The sequence below is a fragment of the Callospermophilus lateralis genome, chromosome 3 (genome assembly GCF_048772815.1).
Source record: "Callospermophilus lateralis isolate mCalLat2 chromosome 3, mCalLat2.hap1, whole genome shotgun sequence".
NCBI lineage: Eukaryota > Metazoa > Chordata > Mammalia > Rodentia > Sciuridae > Callospermophilus > Callospermophilus lateralis.
In genome coordinates this window covers 87177921-87193580 of record NC_135307.1, presented here as the reverse complement: position 1 = coordinate 87193580, position 15660 = coordinate 87177921, and the positions used below count along the sequence as shown (strand labels likewise).

Below are 15660 nucleotides of genomic sequence, written 5' to 3'. Positions count from 1 at the left end.
GTCAGGCTATGCTGTCTGGTTTTATTTATTTATTTATTTATTTATTTATTTATTTATTTATTTATTTATTTATTTTTAAACATTCCTCTTGTTTCGCATAAAGGATCAGGAGAACAATTGCATTCTTTCTGTCTTGGTTTTCTGATGCTATAACTGAATGCCACTGATGGGGTAATTTATAGAGCTTTATGTAGCTCACTGTTCTGGAGGCCAGAAGTCCAAGAGCATGGCACTGACAGCTGGTGAGGGCCTTCTTGCTGCATTGAAACATGGTGGAAGTTCTCACATGACACATCAAGTATGCTAGTATGGGGCTCCCTCTTATAAAGCCACTAATGCCAATGAGGGTCCCACCTCTAGATACAATTGACATGTGACTTTGGGATTAAGGTTCCAATTTGGGGGACTCACCCAACTTGGCAGGGCTTTACCCAACACTGACTGGAATACACATGACATTCTGCCATTTTGAATGTCTTCAGGCTGGTTATTATAGCTACCTGTTTTTAGATGACCATTAACCATTTTAGCTGAATTCATCAATACAGGACACAGAAGTTAAGGGACAGCCACAAGCCCTGGATTTTCCCCTCAAGATAAGATTAGACTGGGGTTGTAAACCCACTCTCAAGCCCCAGGCTGGAAGCAGCACTTTTCTGGAGGTTAGAACCAAATACCAGGGACAGGTGCTGCCAGGCTGGGGGCCAAGAAAATCAGTTCCTCTTTTGGGAACTTAGAGGGGGTAGAATAACATAGACCTATTCCTCTCAGACCAGGTTCCATCTAGGATGCTGCGTAGTAGGGCCCCAGGCTGGAATTCTCAGAACACTCCCATTGTTGCTGCTAGCAATCTGGATTTTAGCTCTAGTTCTGACCTTGAAAAAGTTAAATTGTCATGATCTTAAAAACAAAACAAACAAACAAACCCCAAAACAAAATACCTCAAGGATGGTTTTCAGAAATTTATAAGGTACAGTTCCAAGATCCTACTACTCTGGGGTCCCTCCTTTCTTTAAAAAAAAAAAAAAAAAGTCACTGAAGTGTTGGGATAGTAACTTAGTGGTAGAGCACTTGCCTTGCATGGGTTCAATTCCTAGCATCACAAACAAAACAAACACACACATGCACACACACAAAACCAAATCACTGGGAGTAGGTTGGAAGGAAGGAATAGGACTTGGGCCATCCATTCTCCAAGGACATGTGCTGTATCCAGAAAGAAGTCAGGAGCAGTAGATTGTTTTTCCTCCAAAACACCATTTAGGAGCAGATGGGTTTGTTTCACAATATGTTTAATACAAAATGGCAGCAGCCACTGTGCAGTTGTAACAAAATTAGCCATAGGATGTCTCAAGAAATGTATACAGGCAACTCCTGCTGGAGTTGAGCCAGACAACCCAGGCCTGCTTGGGCAGGCAAGGCCTGCACCTGCTGCCCAGTAGATGAGGAAGGTTACTTTACCAGATCTCACTGGTCTGTGTGACAGAGCAGCACAGAACAGCTCAGAGGTGCTGCCAAAGGGGCCAGCATGAGCTAATTCTCCACAATTCTCTTTTGTTCCCCAGGCAGACTCGGTAGCACAGGTGTTCCCAAATGGTTGGGAGCTGATAACTCAAGAAGCCAGCAAACAAGGATGGATTTTTGGCTTTTCTTTTTCCCCAGAAAGAGACCAACAAGTTTGAGTAAATGAAAGGGGCAATGATTCTGCTGTACTTGAACAGAGAGGGCTCCCTGCCACAGGCTCACCTAAAAGAAGGGGTGGGTACCTACATACCTCCAGGCTACCTCAGGAGGTGGGAGCATCAGGCTTTGAAGTTGAAGAGCAGAGAGCAAGGGCACAGAGTCACCAAAGCCCTCCTAAAGCTCTCAGAAAAGATAATATGCTTCCTGCTGAGTCCATTTTAGGCTTTCCCTGGCTGTTTGGTTCACAGTGCTTGGCAGCCAGTGTAGAAGACTCCCTATCCAGCAGAGGCTTGAGGACTGTAGCCAGAAGGGAAGCTGAGCAGCAGGGCCTGCTTCGGGCAGCCAGGAGGCTACATGTCTCTGTTTCCAAAGAAAGGCCTCTAGGTGCTGGGAGAAAGGGGTGGTGGATCTTGGGGCTAGTGGAAATCGGCGTTGAAGGCTCTGCCAATGACCAACCGTCTCACCTCACTGGTCCCAGCCCCGATCTCATACAGCTTAGCATCTCGAAGAAAGCGGCCCATGGGAAAGTCATTTATATAGCCATTGCCACCTGCAACAGGGTTTGAGAAGAGAAAAAAGGACAACAGAAGCAATGGGCAGTGTAGCAAAGCAAGGAAAACAAACAGAAGGCCAAGTGCAGTCATCCCTCAGTATCTGTGGGGATTGGTTTCTGGACTTCTAATGGCTACCAAAATTATTGATGCTCAAGTCCTTTATACAAAATGACAAAGTATTTTCATATAACCTAAGCATATTCTCCCATATATCTTAAATCATCTCTGTGTTACTTACACTATCTAATGCAATATAAATGCTATTTAGATGGTTGTTACACTGTATTATTTATGGAATAACAGCAAGAAGTCTGTGCTTAATATAGAAGCATTTTTTTTCTGAATATTTTCTATCTGAATTTGGTTGGAATCCATGAATATTGAGGGCAGACTGTATAGAGAAACAAGCTATGGGAGGGTCTGATTAAAGAGAAGCAGCAAAAGGTAGTGAGAGGGGAGGGCTTGGAGAGTACCTTGGTGGTAGTAGGGTGGGCAAAGGGAAGAGCTGGAAGGCCACTCAGAGTGCTGATGGCACCAGGCAAAGAAAGTGGAGAATCACTGGCAGACATGGCAAAATGGAGACAAGAGTAGGATGTGGTGGCCCATGCCTGTAATCCCAGGGGTTCAGGAGGCTGAGGCAGGAGGATCTAGAGTTCAAAGCCAGCCTCAGCAACTTAGTGAGGGCCTAAACAACTCAGCAAGACCCTGTCTCTAAATAAAATATTAAAAAGGGATTGAGATGTGGCTCAATGGTTAAGAGGCTCTGGGTTCAACCCCTGGTATCCCCCCACCCCCCAAAAAAAGAATGGGAGTGGGCAAGAAGAGACTGGCACGGCTGAGCTGGGATTCAAACCTAAGCCATGAGGCTCAAGTCTGTGCCCTCAATCTGGGGGCAATACTGAAATGAGGATGTTCCACCTGAAGCATCTCTCTTCCCATTTTCTAGTATCCATGAGAACAGGCGGGTGGTTGAGAGGGGGCACTGTTGAAGGCAGTAGCAACTTGTGGTCTCTAGCACTTTCTCATCTACTTTTGCACTTCCTCCTAAAGGGGGCAGAGCCAGGAGGTGGTAGCTCAATTGTGGCTAGCTTAAGCACAAAGTGGGAAGTGGAGAGGAAACCTTTCCAGTTGGCACCAGGATCTAGGAAGGAGGGGGTGGTGGGGGCCACTCACCGAAACACTGAATGCCATCCAGGGCTACCTGTGTGGCGCACTCGGCTGCGTAAAGAATCACACCGGCACAGTCCTGTGGGAGGAGGTTCTGTCAGCAGGGCCCTGCTAGGCATGCAGGAGCCAGTCCTAGCTGATGACCCATTGCTTACTCCCTGCTCAGGAGCTGTCCCTCACCTTGGCAGTGCAATGGCCCTCATCACAGGCCTTGGCAACGTTGTAGACATACTGCCGACATGCCATGAGGCGGGTGTACATGTCTGCCATCTTCCCCTGCATCAACTGAGCACAAAGAGAGGTCATTGTCAACATGCTGGGATACTCTTTCTAGTCATCAAAAGCAGATCAGCCTCAATGGCAACCTGACAGCAGGAATGAGGAAGCAAAGGCACAGAGAAGAGATGGGACTTCTCTAGAATGACAGAGATGGAAGTAGATTTGGGAGGTAAGAGAGCTGCTCTTGGACATTGTACCCTGAAATGGCCCTTGCTATGTCTGAAAGGCACTGTTCCCCAGACACTGCCAGCCACAACCTTCATCAACCTCCCACAGCTTCACTAAAACCAGAAGGGCAGACTAGCAATGTCCTCCCTTTTCCCAAGCTCCCCACCACCTGCAAGCTTCACCCTCCAGTTGCATGAAGTCTTCGAGTTCATTCATCTCCAAAAGAAATGGATGGGAGAATGTGCTAAATTTACTAAAAATTTCTGAAACAAGGCTGCATGCTAAAGCAGCCCGCATTCCAAGCATTCAAGCTCATTTTGCTAGATGATAGTCAACATCCCACAGTGCATGGTCTGCTTCCTCATTCATCACAGAAAACATGAACCCAGTAAAAGTACATTTCAGCAAAATATTCCACTCACCTGGAAGTGGCCAATTTTCTGGCCAAAGGCTTCCCGCACGTGCAGGTAGGGAATGGTGTGATCAAGGACTGCCTGCATGAGCCTGCCAGAAAGGAGAAAGACACTGTGGAGGTGTCTCATGGTCCCACCCCTGCCAAGAGGAGCAGCAGAATGACAGAGGGAAAGGCCCTGAGGAAAGCTTGGCAAGATAAGGATCTGGAACCCCAGATAGGAAGGAAAAGAGCTTGAGAAGCTCTTGTCATCCAGAGGCAGTTACAGCACCAACTGTACAGCCCTTGTGTCCCTCCTCTTAAGCCAGAGGTGGGAGTGGCTGCACCTTTGCAGTAGACAGGCACCAGAGCCAGGGCCTCTCATTTCATATCCACACCACCTAAGCAGAGTTGCTCCTCAGGCCTCCATCTATCCACCTAATGACATTTTCCTTCTGTGTGAAAAAACTGAATGCAGGAGGAGTAAGTTCTTATTGTCTCTAAGAGATATTGCAGGGGCCAGGAATCGGCTCCCTTTGGCCCCCCTGCGGGAAGGCTGCTGCTGCTTAGGATAGTTCCATCTGCCACCGAGAGGCTAAAAGAGCGCAGGTCCCCAGGAGCCTCATACTTACCCGAGGGGCCCGCCGGCTAGCACCAGGCGCTCCAGGTCCAGCCCACTCATCAGGACGTAGACACCCTTGCTCTCATGACCCAGGATGTTGGCAGCTGCCAGGATAAATGCTGGTCAGAGGGAGAGGGCTGTCTACAGCCTCTTAACTTTCATAAAGGGTACAAGGTTGATAACATGCTCTCACACAAGGCACTAAAATATGTTCCTTGAGGTTCAACTAAGGTTCCAGGTGAGAGAAAAGGACTGGATTTACCATTTCCAGTCAGAAGTTGAGCTTCTAGGATCCCCACACCATCCACTGGACACAAAGCCTTGAGTTATTGGCTGTTTCCCTTCTCTCTCTGGACCCACTTGGATGGGAAAGAAGAAGTTAATTGGTCTATCTACAAGTCACCTACCTCTGCCTGGTTCTTCCCACATCTGTACCTATATAGGAACCAGAGAATTTCCTCTTTCCCAGCTTGTCTGCTCTAGTCTAGTGTCACCTCCTTGCATTGGGTCCATAAAAGCTGCTTTGTCCAGGAGATGGGCCATTCGGTGCTAGTGAGAGAAGCTGCTAAGCCTTGTCCTTCAGGTAAGCTAGGGCTATGGATAGCCTTGGGACGAGCAGGTAGGAAACTGAGTATAGAAATTTGACACCAATGATCTGCCTTTAATGCTGAATGAATTTTTTTTTTTTTCTTTTTTTGTAGCAGGGATTGAACCCAGGGGTCCTTTACCACTTAGTCACATCCTCAGCCCTTTTTATTTTTTAGTTTGAATCAGGGGCTTGGTAAGTTGCTTGGGGCCTCACTAAGCTGCTAAGGCTGGTCTCAAACTTGTGATCCTCCTGCTTCAGTTCCCTAGTTGCTAGATTATAGATACGTGCCACCTTACCTGGCTGAATTTTTTTCTTTTGCACAAAGAAGGATCAACATAAATCCCCCTCCCTAGATGCTCCTTCTAACCACATCATACTTTTCTGGGATAGCAGATTTGGGGGGAGAAGGATGGTTTGTGGCTGAGGCACAGAGACAGCCTAATTGTTGAGCAGATCTATGCCTTTGGTCCTATCAGCACACGATAGAGGTGCTGGTTCTCCCTGAGTGATGTATGGTGTCACATTTTCAGCTGCAGCTCAGGGGAGAAAATACTTCTACTGAAGTATTTTCACTTCCTCTTCATTGAATCTGGCTTCCAACAGTTTATTTAGTTGGCTTTTTTTTTTTTTTTTTGGTGGGGGGGTGGGTACCAAGGATTGAACTCAGAGGCACTCAACCACTGAGCTACATCCTCAGCCCAATTTTGTATTTTTTTAGAGACAGGGTCTCACTAAGTTGCTTAGCACCTTGCCGTTGCTGAGGCCGACTTTGAACTTGTGATCCTCCTGTCTCAACCTTTTAAGTTGCTGGGATTACAGGAGTGCGCCGCCATGCCCAGCAATTCTTTATTAGCATTTTTAATAAGTAACTCACACAGGTTATCCAGGCAAATGTACAGGACATCTGAATGACAACAGCAAGCTAGGGGATGTCTTATCTTTCTCTTTCAGCTACTGGAAACAAAGCCCAGGCAGAATGTGTTATCCACAGAGGAAGCACCACCCTTCACCTCAGCCAGTCAGGCATCAGCTGCAGGGGCTGTGGCCAGGAGGGACAGCTGTCCAGCAGCCCTAGGCCCACAGTCTAATTGCATTTCATCGAGGAGCTAATAATGGTGAGTCTCTCTAGCCAAGGGATGGGCTTTCTCAGTTTGAGAACTGCCGGATTAACTTGTGAGGGGGTCAGGACAGGGGTTCCCTCAGTCTCAGAGACACTTACCAGGAACCTTACAGTCTTCAAAGATGAGCTCACAGGTGTTAGAGCCCCTCATGCCCAGCTTGTCCAACTTCTTGGAGGTGCTAAAGCCAGGCATACCCTTTACAGGAAACAAGAGAAGGCTCTGGTTAAAATTGGCACAAAGGGGCTGGTAAAGGGAAGACCCACCTTAACATCAGGTCCCTGTACCTGCCTGGCATACCAGCACCCCACTCATGTTCGACTGTTACATCCTGACACCCTACCCTGTTCCCAGTCTCTACTGTTGCCAGCTATGTTCTCATGGGAGCAGTTCTTTCCTGGTGAAATGTTCAGTCCTGAACCCTCCGGACTTTCTCTGGCTGTGCATCCCTTCCCCAGGGGACATCACTCTCAAGGTACTCTCAACAGTCCACTCAATTCCTTTGTTCTTTTGCTATTTGTCCCTAAGGGAGTTCCACCTGGGATGAATACACTCAGCTGTGTGCTTTGACCTCGACTACTCAGCTGCGTACGTACTGGCAAGTGCCCAGTAATGGTAAAGTCCTAGAAAGGAAGAATGTGTCGCCCCCCTCCACTCCCCTCCTGGCTCATGAGAAGGTATTTTACAACCTGGAGGTTTCCAATCTTTGCCAAGCCCTATTCGCTCCAATTCTAATAGCTACTTTCCCTCTTTCCCTATGAGGGCTACTGTAAACCTTTGCAAGTCTCATGTGTTAAATTTTCTACCGTCTCCCCCACAGCTGTGATCTCCAGCCCTTACAGGTGCCCCACATGCACCTGGCTTCCTACAGTTATCAGGCAGATGGTTCATCCATCATCACCTGTAACCCATCCTTCCTTCTACCCAACAAACCATTGTGTTTTGCTCACTTACCCCACACTTCAATTTCTCCCTCTCCAATTGTCCTTTCTCCTTACTAAAAATTTTGGTCAATCTCCCCACTTTGAGCTACATACCAGTCATTCCTTGTTTTTTTTTTTTTTTTGTTGTTGTTCGTTTGTTTTTAGTTGTTGATGGATCTTTATTTTATTTAGTTATTTTGTATGCTGAGAATTGAACCCAGGGCTTCACACATGCTAGGCAAGCCCTCTACTACTGAGCGACAACCCCAGCCCTGGCCCCTCATTTTTAAAACCAAAGCCAAACTCCAAAGTTTTAATTCATGCTCCTGATCTAACTCCCTTTTGCTTCTGTGTCAAGACTGTGGAGGTAAAATCCTCTCCACTTGTATTCCCAGCTATACCTCAGCCTCCCCTACTGTTCTTGCCCAGCTCACCAAGGATATCCTGACTGTCAGATCTACTGGCCTCCTTTCAGTCTTCCTCTTCCTGAACCTCTTTGTATGGTCAGGCTCTGTGCATGGCTTCACTGTCTTCAGACTTGACCCATCCTCCCTGGACTCGACTCTTTGGCCACCCTCCTGTCAGTCTCCTTCAGTTTCCTCTCTGTCTCCCCCAACCCCTGGAAGCATAGCATATATGATCAGCTGAAGGAAGCAGCCTCTGGCACCACTGTCAAGAGACTAAAGCCTCCCCAACTATGCACTCACTACCCTCACCTTTTCCACAATGAAGGCCGTGATGCCCCGAGAAGCTGGCACAGCAGTTAGATCTGTCTTGGCGTAGACAATGAGAACATCAGCATCGGGGCCATTGGTGATCCAGAACTTGTTGCCATTCAGGATGTAGTAATCTCCTAAGGGCAGGATATTACTTTCTTGCTTAGGCTGGCTTGGCCTTTCTTATCTTGTCAGTTCACAGAAATAATGAGCAGTTGGGAAATAATTCTGGAGCCACTCCTAGCTCTTGCTCCCTCATTCTGGTAAGGTTTGTCCCTCTGTGTATTTAAGCTCCATAATTGAGAATGATCTCACCTTTCTTTTCTGCCTTTAGCTTCATGGAGACAACATCAGAGCCAGCATTGGGCTCACTCATGGCCAGGGCTCCAATGTACTCACCACTGATCAGCTGCAAGGAAAACCAATAGGCCTTGTTATGACTTCAGAAGCAACCTATAACAGTTCACTGATCTGCCTCTTCCTGTTCACATTATGCCCTTTCAAACTGCTTTTTCAGAGCAGGGTATTGGTAAAGTCCTAGAAGGGAAGCTCAATATCCATAAAACTGAGTGTTTCTTCTACTTCCCTTTCTTCCTTATTTCAGTCTTTTCTTTTTCTGTAGTGCTGGGGATGGAACCCAGGGCCTTGTGCATGTTCAGCAAGTGCTTTACCACTGAGCAACATCCTCAGCCCTTTTTATTTTAATTTTGAGACAGGGTCTCACTATGCTGTCCAGGCTGGCCTCAAACTTGCCATCCTTCTGCTTCAGTCTCAGCTTTCCCAGTAGCTGGATTGCAAGTGTGCACTACAGCAGTTCTCTCTCTCTCTCTGAGATGGGGGGTCTCACCATTTTTCCAAGGCTGATCTCAAATGCCTGGGTTCAAACGAGCCTCCTGCCTCTACCTCCTGTGCAGCTGGTACCACAGGCATATGCCACCATGATATTGGTTTTCTGTTTCTTAAAGTGTTCAAATGCTGATATATATATGTACACACACACACACACACACAAAGAGATATACAGATATATAGATATAGTTGTAGATGGATACTATACCTTTATTTTATTTATTTTTTTTATGTGGTGCTGAGAATCGAACCCAGTGCCTTACATGTGCCAGGTGAGTGCTCTACCACTGAGCCACAACCCCAGCCCCTCAAATGCTGTCTTTTATCCAATCAGGAATTCTGGCCCTATTTTCATTTTTTTTTTCCCCAGGTACCAGCATTTGAACACAGGGTCACTTAACCACTAAGCCACATCCCCAGTTCTTTTTTTATATTTTATTTAGAGACAGGATCTCGCTGAGTTGCTAAGTGGCTCAATAAGTTGCCGAGGCTGGCTTTGAACTCACAATTCTCCTACCTCAATCCCCCAGGTCGCTGGGATTATAGGTGTGCACCACTGTATCTAGCCCTATTTTCATTTTTTGACTCAAATGTTTTAAAACAACCATGGGATCCTTCCTAACTGTATTTGTGGCAGCAAAGTACAGAAACCAAGTCTGACTGGCCCCTACCAATGGAAAAGAGCCCCCTGTTGTGGGTGGTTGCAGCATAGCTTTCTTCATTCCCATTTCCTTACTTTGGGGAGGTATTTCTCCTTCTGGGTCTCATTCCCATTACGCACAATCTGGTTGATGCACAGGTTGGAGTGGGCACCATAGCTGAGACCCACTGCTCCAGAAGCTCGGGATATCTCCTCCATCACCAGCACATGTTCCAGGTAGCCCAAGCCAGAGCCACCATACTGAACTGCGAGAGGGACAGTGCAGGAGAGTAGAAAGGCAGTCAGATAAAATTGAGATATTGACAGAATCTTAAATTAATTGGCAGAAAAGAGACACCCTTGTAACACCTATTCTAAGTTCCCCTAACAATGTTATCAGGTTGATATTAAGGACTCACAGAACTTGTTCAGTTTGCTGTTGCTGGATGTTGTTGAGCTGCAGTTCAGAAGTCAATCATTGCCAAATCTGTTTTTATTTCAGACACTTAACGTGTAGACAAGCAAAAACCCCAAGCACCCACTATTACAAAAGTTACAGAAAGACAGAGGCAGATGAAGAAAGAAAGACAGCCAGTCTGATGAACACAAAAATGAGCACAGGACTGTGTCTAAAGCACCAAAACCAGATATAAATCCAAGTCTGTCTGTTTAACAGCCTCAAGAAAGTAATATTTAATGGTGTGGCTTTGGACCCAAAGAAGGAGGGCTGGTAACAGCCAGGACAGCCAGAGCCTGAGAGGAACTCTAGAGGTAAGCTGTATGGCAAAGAGCAGAAGAGATACTAGCAGGACATTTCAGAACTCTCCATAAAAATGATGTTTGTCTTTGATAGGAAATCCCAAATCAAAGAGGCAAGGTCATCTAGTACTATCGCCTATCCCACTGTTTAGGTAAAGCCTGGCAAAGCTCTGGGCACATGTTCACTATGACTAGGAAACCAGGGAAAGGCTCTAGGGAAAGCTTGGCCTGATCACAATTCCATGAAGGAAAGTAAAAAGGAAGAGGACATTAGAAACAGCCACCAGGACTATCATGTAGGAACCAGGACTCATATGGGGATTTTTAAATTTTATGGGGCTGGGCATTGAACCCCAGAGCCTTATGCAGGCTAGTAAGTGCTGTACCACTGACCTATAGCCCCAGCCCTAGCTTTTTCTTTTTTTAAAAAATATTTTTAGTTGTATATGGACACAATATCTTTATTTTGTTTACTTAGTTTTTTTTTTATTTGGTGCTGGGGATTGAACCCAGAGTCTCATGCATGCTAGGCAAGAGCTCTACCGCTGAGCCCACAACCCCAGCCCCCTGGCTTTCTTTTAAAAGTTTTCCCTTGAAGGTGGGCATGGTAGTGCATGCCTGAGTCAGATGCTGAGGTAGGAGGATAGCAAATTCAAAACCAGCCTTGGTAACTTAGTGAGACCCTGTCTTAAAATAAAAAATTGAAAAGGGCTGTGGATAAATCTCAGTGGTAGAGTGCCACTGGATTCACTGGGTTCAATCTCTGGTAATATAAATAAATAAATAAATACTTCTCCACAAAGGATTTTATCTGATTTCTTTCTTTTATGATTTTTAAAGAATACTTCTATTTTGTTCATTTATTTTTATGTGGTGCTGAGGATGGTTTGAACCCAGTGCCTCATACGTGCTAAGCGAGTGCTCTACTAATGAGCCACAAACCCAGCCATTCTTATTTTCCTTCTTTCTTTCTTTTTTTGGTAATGGGGATTGAACCCAGAGGTACTTCATCACTGAGCTATTTCTCTAGACTTTTTTATGATCCTCCTGTCTCAGTCTCTGGGATTATAAGAGTCAGCCATTGTGCCTGTCCTTTCTTTCCTTTTAAATGTGGTCCTAGGGATCAAGCCCAGGGCCTCATAAATGTTAAACACACACTCTACCACTGAGCTACACCCCCAACTCATGGTTTCTAATTGCCTCTTTTTTCCTTTAAACACATTCTTTGTTTTAATTTTTTTAATATTTATTTTTTAGTTGTAGTTGGACACAATACCTTTATTTCACTTATATTTTTATGTGGTGCTGAGGATCGAACCCAGGGCCCCACATGTGTGAGGCGAGCACTCTACCACTGAGCCACAGCCACAGCCCCTTTAAACACATTCTGATTCACATATTCTTGGAGTAGATGAGTAGGGTTCATAAATTCCCAAAATATAATGGAAGAGTCTGGTTTAGAAGCTCCTAGCAACCTTCCCCCCAGTTATTTTACATTAAGATGATCTAAATCTTTAAATGTTTTCATTTTATCGTTATTCATGTTGTAACTTTATTTATTTGTTACTGGGAATTGAACCCAGGGGTACTTAACCACTGAGCCACATTCCCAGCCTTTTTATATTCTATTTAGAGACAGGGTCTCTCATTAAGTCACTTAGGGCCTCACTAAGTTGCTGAAGCCAGTTTTGAACTTGCAACCCTCCTGCCTCAGACTCCTGAGCCGCTGGGTTCAGGTGTGCACCACCGTGCCCCGACCATGTTGTAAATATCTAACTTTCTATAATCAGCTCAAAATCAAGGAATTAACCTACTCTGAGTACTGAAGAGGAGACAAGGTGAAACATACAGTTGACCCTCAATATCAGGGCATTGGTTCAGGACCTGTCATAGATACCCAAATCCAAGGATGTTTAAGTATCTTATGTAAAATGTTGTCACATTGCATAAAACTGAAGCACATCCTCCCATATCCTTTAAATCATCTCTAGATTACTTATTATATACATTATTATATAAGTAAATATATTACTTATTATATAAATAGTTGCTATTCTTTATTGTGTAGGGACTAATGAGAAGAAAAAGTTGACTATATCGTGTTCCACCCTTACTCTCATATCCACAGTAAATATAGGCCTGAGTATGGTGGGCTCTCCAGGCTTGGTTGAGGTGGTCAAAGGCTCAGTTCTTTACAGGGCACAGCAAGCCAGGCTGGGCCTCTCCTTGAACCAGAGGCCACCAGCTCCCTGTCCTCTCCCCCTAAAAACAGGTAGTAAGACCCACAGTGGGCAATGGGAAGACCATAGAGAACCTATTAAACATATCCTCTGGCCACTTTACCTGAAGGCCCAAACAGACATCCCTCTCATCCCAATGATTTCCAGGGACAAGACTCAGGCAGTCCTTATAGGGATATACCTGCCCTGACTGTTCCTGTCTAGAAGCAATTCTTTGAACAGAACTTAGAAATTATGATAGTAAAATAGATACACTAGGACAACTGTTTGACCCAGAGAATTTTTATTTGGGGGTATTTAACTTAGGGGCACACAACCACTGAGCCACATCCTCACCCCTATTTTGTATTTTATTTAGAGACAGGGTCTCACTGAGTTGCCTGGCTTTTGCTGAGGCTGGCTTTGAACTTGTGATCCTCCTGCCTCAGCCTCCTGCTGGGATTACAGGTGTGCACCACCATACCCAGCTGACCCACAGAATTTTGAAGAAAAAAAAAATGTTGTCGGTGTCTTTGGGCACAATCTTTCCCTTCCTTCCTGCTTCTTTTGGGAATTGTGTAAGTACGCACACAAGGAAAGTTATCTTTACGGAAAGAAGCTATACTTACCAGGGACTGTGATGCCCAATACTCCTAGGCTCCCCAGCTGTTTCCAAAACTCCTATCAACAGAAGGGAGTAGAGGGAATTGTGAGAAGGCAGCCAGCTACCTGTGGCTGCAATAAGACCAAATCCTTCTAGGGAGGCTTCTTTTTACCAAGAGATAGTGTGAGCCCTTCCAGGCAGCAGTGCAACTCAGCCTAGCTCCCAACTGCCCGCTGTCCCAACCTTCTGACTCACTCGCAGGTTCTTGAACTCGTTGCTATGATCAATTTCCTGGGCCTTGGGAGCCAGATGCTCCTGAAGGAACTTAGCCATGGTCTGTCGAAGCTAGAGGGAGAAAAGCGGACAGATGCAGCTGAAACCAAAATATTATTGCATTGAAAGCAGCATCTCCAGTACTGAGAGCACATTCTAAGAGCCAAGCCACAAGTAACCTCACCAAATAGCATTAGATTGAAACTTAGAAGCCTCACTAGTTAATGTTTCCTCAGATATGATCTTCAACTTTTTCTTAAGATCCTCAGTTTAGATAGCTTGAAGATGATTTTTAGTTTTTATTATCTTACTTTCACTTTATTTATGCTATTATTTTTTGTGTATGTATGTGTGTGGTACTGGAGGTCAAACATTGGGCTTTGCACATGCTAGGTAAGCACTTTGTCACTGAGTTACACCCCCAGGTGTTAGTTGGGATTACAGGCATGTACCACCATACCTGGGCTTTTTAATTTATTTCTGAGACTGGGTTTGCTATGTTGCCCACACTGGCCTTGAACTTCTGGGTTCAAGTGATCTACCTACCTCAGCCTCCCAAGTATTGCAGATGTATAACCACTGAGCCACATCCCCAGCCCTTTTTTATATTTTATTTTGAGACAGGAACTTGCTAAGTTGCTAAGGCTGCCTTTGAGCTTATGATCCTCCTGCCTCAACCTTCAGAGCTGCTGGGATTTACAATATGTACCACTGCACCCAGATTGAAGATTAAAAAAAAAAAAATGCTGCTCCCCTACATAAAATTGTTCCATGCCTTTGCATTTTCTCAGAATAAAGCACACGCTCCTTTCCTAGGCCTACAGGTCCGGCATAAACTGTACCAGCTGGCCTTCCAACCTTCCCCAAAACTTTTCTATCCCCCACTCACTGTCCTCCAGCCATACCCACTTCAGTTCTTGGCTTGTGTCAGGCTTTTTACTGCCCCTGAGCCTTTGGCCAAAAGAGATTACTGAAAGGAATCAGAAATTCCTCTTGGTAGAAAGGTTTGACACCTAGGACTGAAGTCTTCAGAGAAGCCCTAAACCACCTAGGGCCCTTGGAGAATCACATTCCCTTGCACTCCATCTACCTCCAAGTGATCATAGCCTCTTTAATGCAAGAAAGGCTCTGGTCTAGTCCCATTTGTAATCACATTTTTTTTTTTTTTTTTGAGTTCTTTCTTTGTGCTTTGGATCTAATAAGCTGAAAAATGATAGCAAACCTCACCGGCACTTCAAAAATGCCTTGTTTATCCAAAGAGAATCCCTGGTGATTATGATGATCAACCAGGAACTACATGTAGATGTAGGATCCTTTCGCCACAAGGGGTAGTCCCAGTCAATCCACCAAAACACCACCATTCTCCCAGGAGCTTTCTTCCTTTACATCCCTCTGGCTGCCCTGCTTTGCTGTCTCAAATCTTCCCTCCACAGAGGTGAAGATAAGACTAAAGGACAGGGCCCAAAAGGAGAGGGCCAGTTTCCCGCCCTCGCTCCCAAGTGACGTTCTCATCGTCCAAAGAGCACAAGCAGCTGCTGAGCGCGTGCTAAACAGAAGGCCTTGCAGCCGGGAAGGGAGTCTGTCTCCCTACCTGCTTCTGCTCTTCGCTTAGCCCGTTGATCACATCGTCCACAGGCAACAGCGAATGGGCGCGCTGGGAAACGAGGCCGGCCAGGGGCGACAGCTGCGGCCGCAGCCTCCAGCTCCGCACTTGCCGTCCCAGCAGCCGAGTCGCAGTCGCCATCTCTTCCAGAAGCGAGATCCAGAACTGCAACTGAAGAATCTCTTCCGGCTCTACCAATCGGGCTTCACCGCCCCATCCAATCGGCGAGGGGGTGGGTCTCCAGCAGCCAATCACCCTCACCGGTCCACTGAAGGCCGCGCTCTCCTTTGGTGGCCAATGAGCCGTGACATTCTGTGGCCAGCCCTCCACCGCCCCGCGAGTGAGCAAGAGGGATCTGTTGCTAGCTTTCTCCGTGTGTGTGTGTGTGTGTGTGTGTGTGTGTGTGTGTGTGTGTGTTAGGGGAGGCAGGTAGAAGAGCAAGGAAATTGCCTTTTGTGTTGGTCTCCTTGCATTGAAATAGCAACCCCTAACTGCAGGAAATC

General features: G+C 46.0%; 1 protein-coding gene across 1 annotated transcript; it reads right to left on the bottom strand.

Annotated features, from left to right (window-relative positions):
* Positions 1-1275: 1275 nt before the first annotated feature.
* On the bottom strand, positions 1276-15315 carry Ivd (isovaleryl-CoA dehydrogenase). The gene is made up of 12 exons (XM_076848490.2): positions 15146-15315; positions 13537-13626; positions 13307-13358; positions 9796-9965; positions 8526-8619; positions 8211-8347; positions 6673-6769; positions 4875-4968; positions 4274-4355; positions 3585-3689; positions 3411-3483; positions 1276-2233 (listed from the first exon to the last, which is right to left on the bottom strand). Exons 1-12 carry the CDS (start codon positions 15296-15298, stop codon positions 2100-2102), a joined length of 1281 nt encoding a protein of 426 aa, XP_076704605.1. The 5' UTR covers positions 15299-15315; the 3' UTR covers positions 1276-2099.
* Between the last annotated feature and the right edge of the window lie 345 nt (positions 15316-15660).

Excerpts from the sequence above, each read along its gene's own strand:
- Ivd (XM_076848490.2), bottom strand. The coding sequence starts at position 15,298 with ATGGCGACTGCGACTCGGCTGCTGGGACGGCAAGTGCGGAGCTGGAGG. Across the intron at positions 3,690-4,273 it reads AGAAAATTGGCCACTTCCAG|TTGATGCAGGGGAAGATGGC; the intron begins GTGAGTGGAATA and ends CTTTGTGCTCAG. Across the intron at positions 3,484-3,584 it reads AGGGCCATTGCACTGCCAAG|GACTGTGCCGGTGTGATTCT; the intron begins GTGAGGGACAGC and ends CTCCTCCCACAG.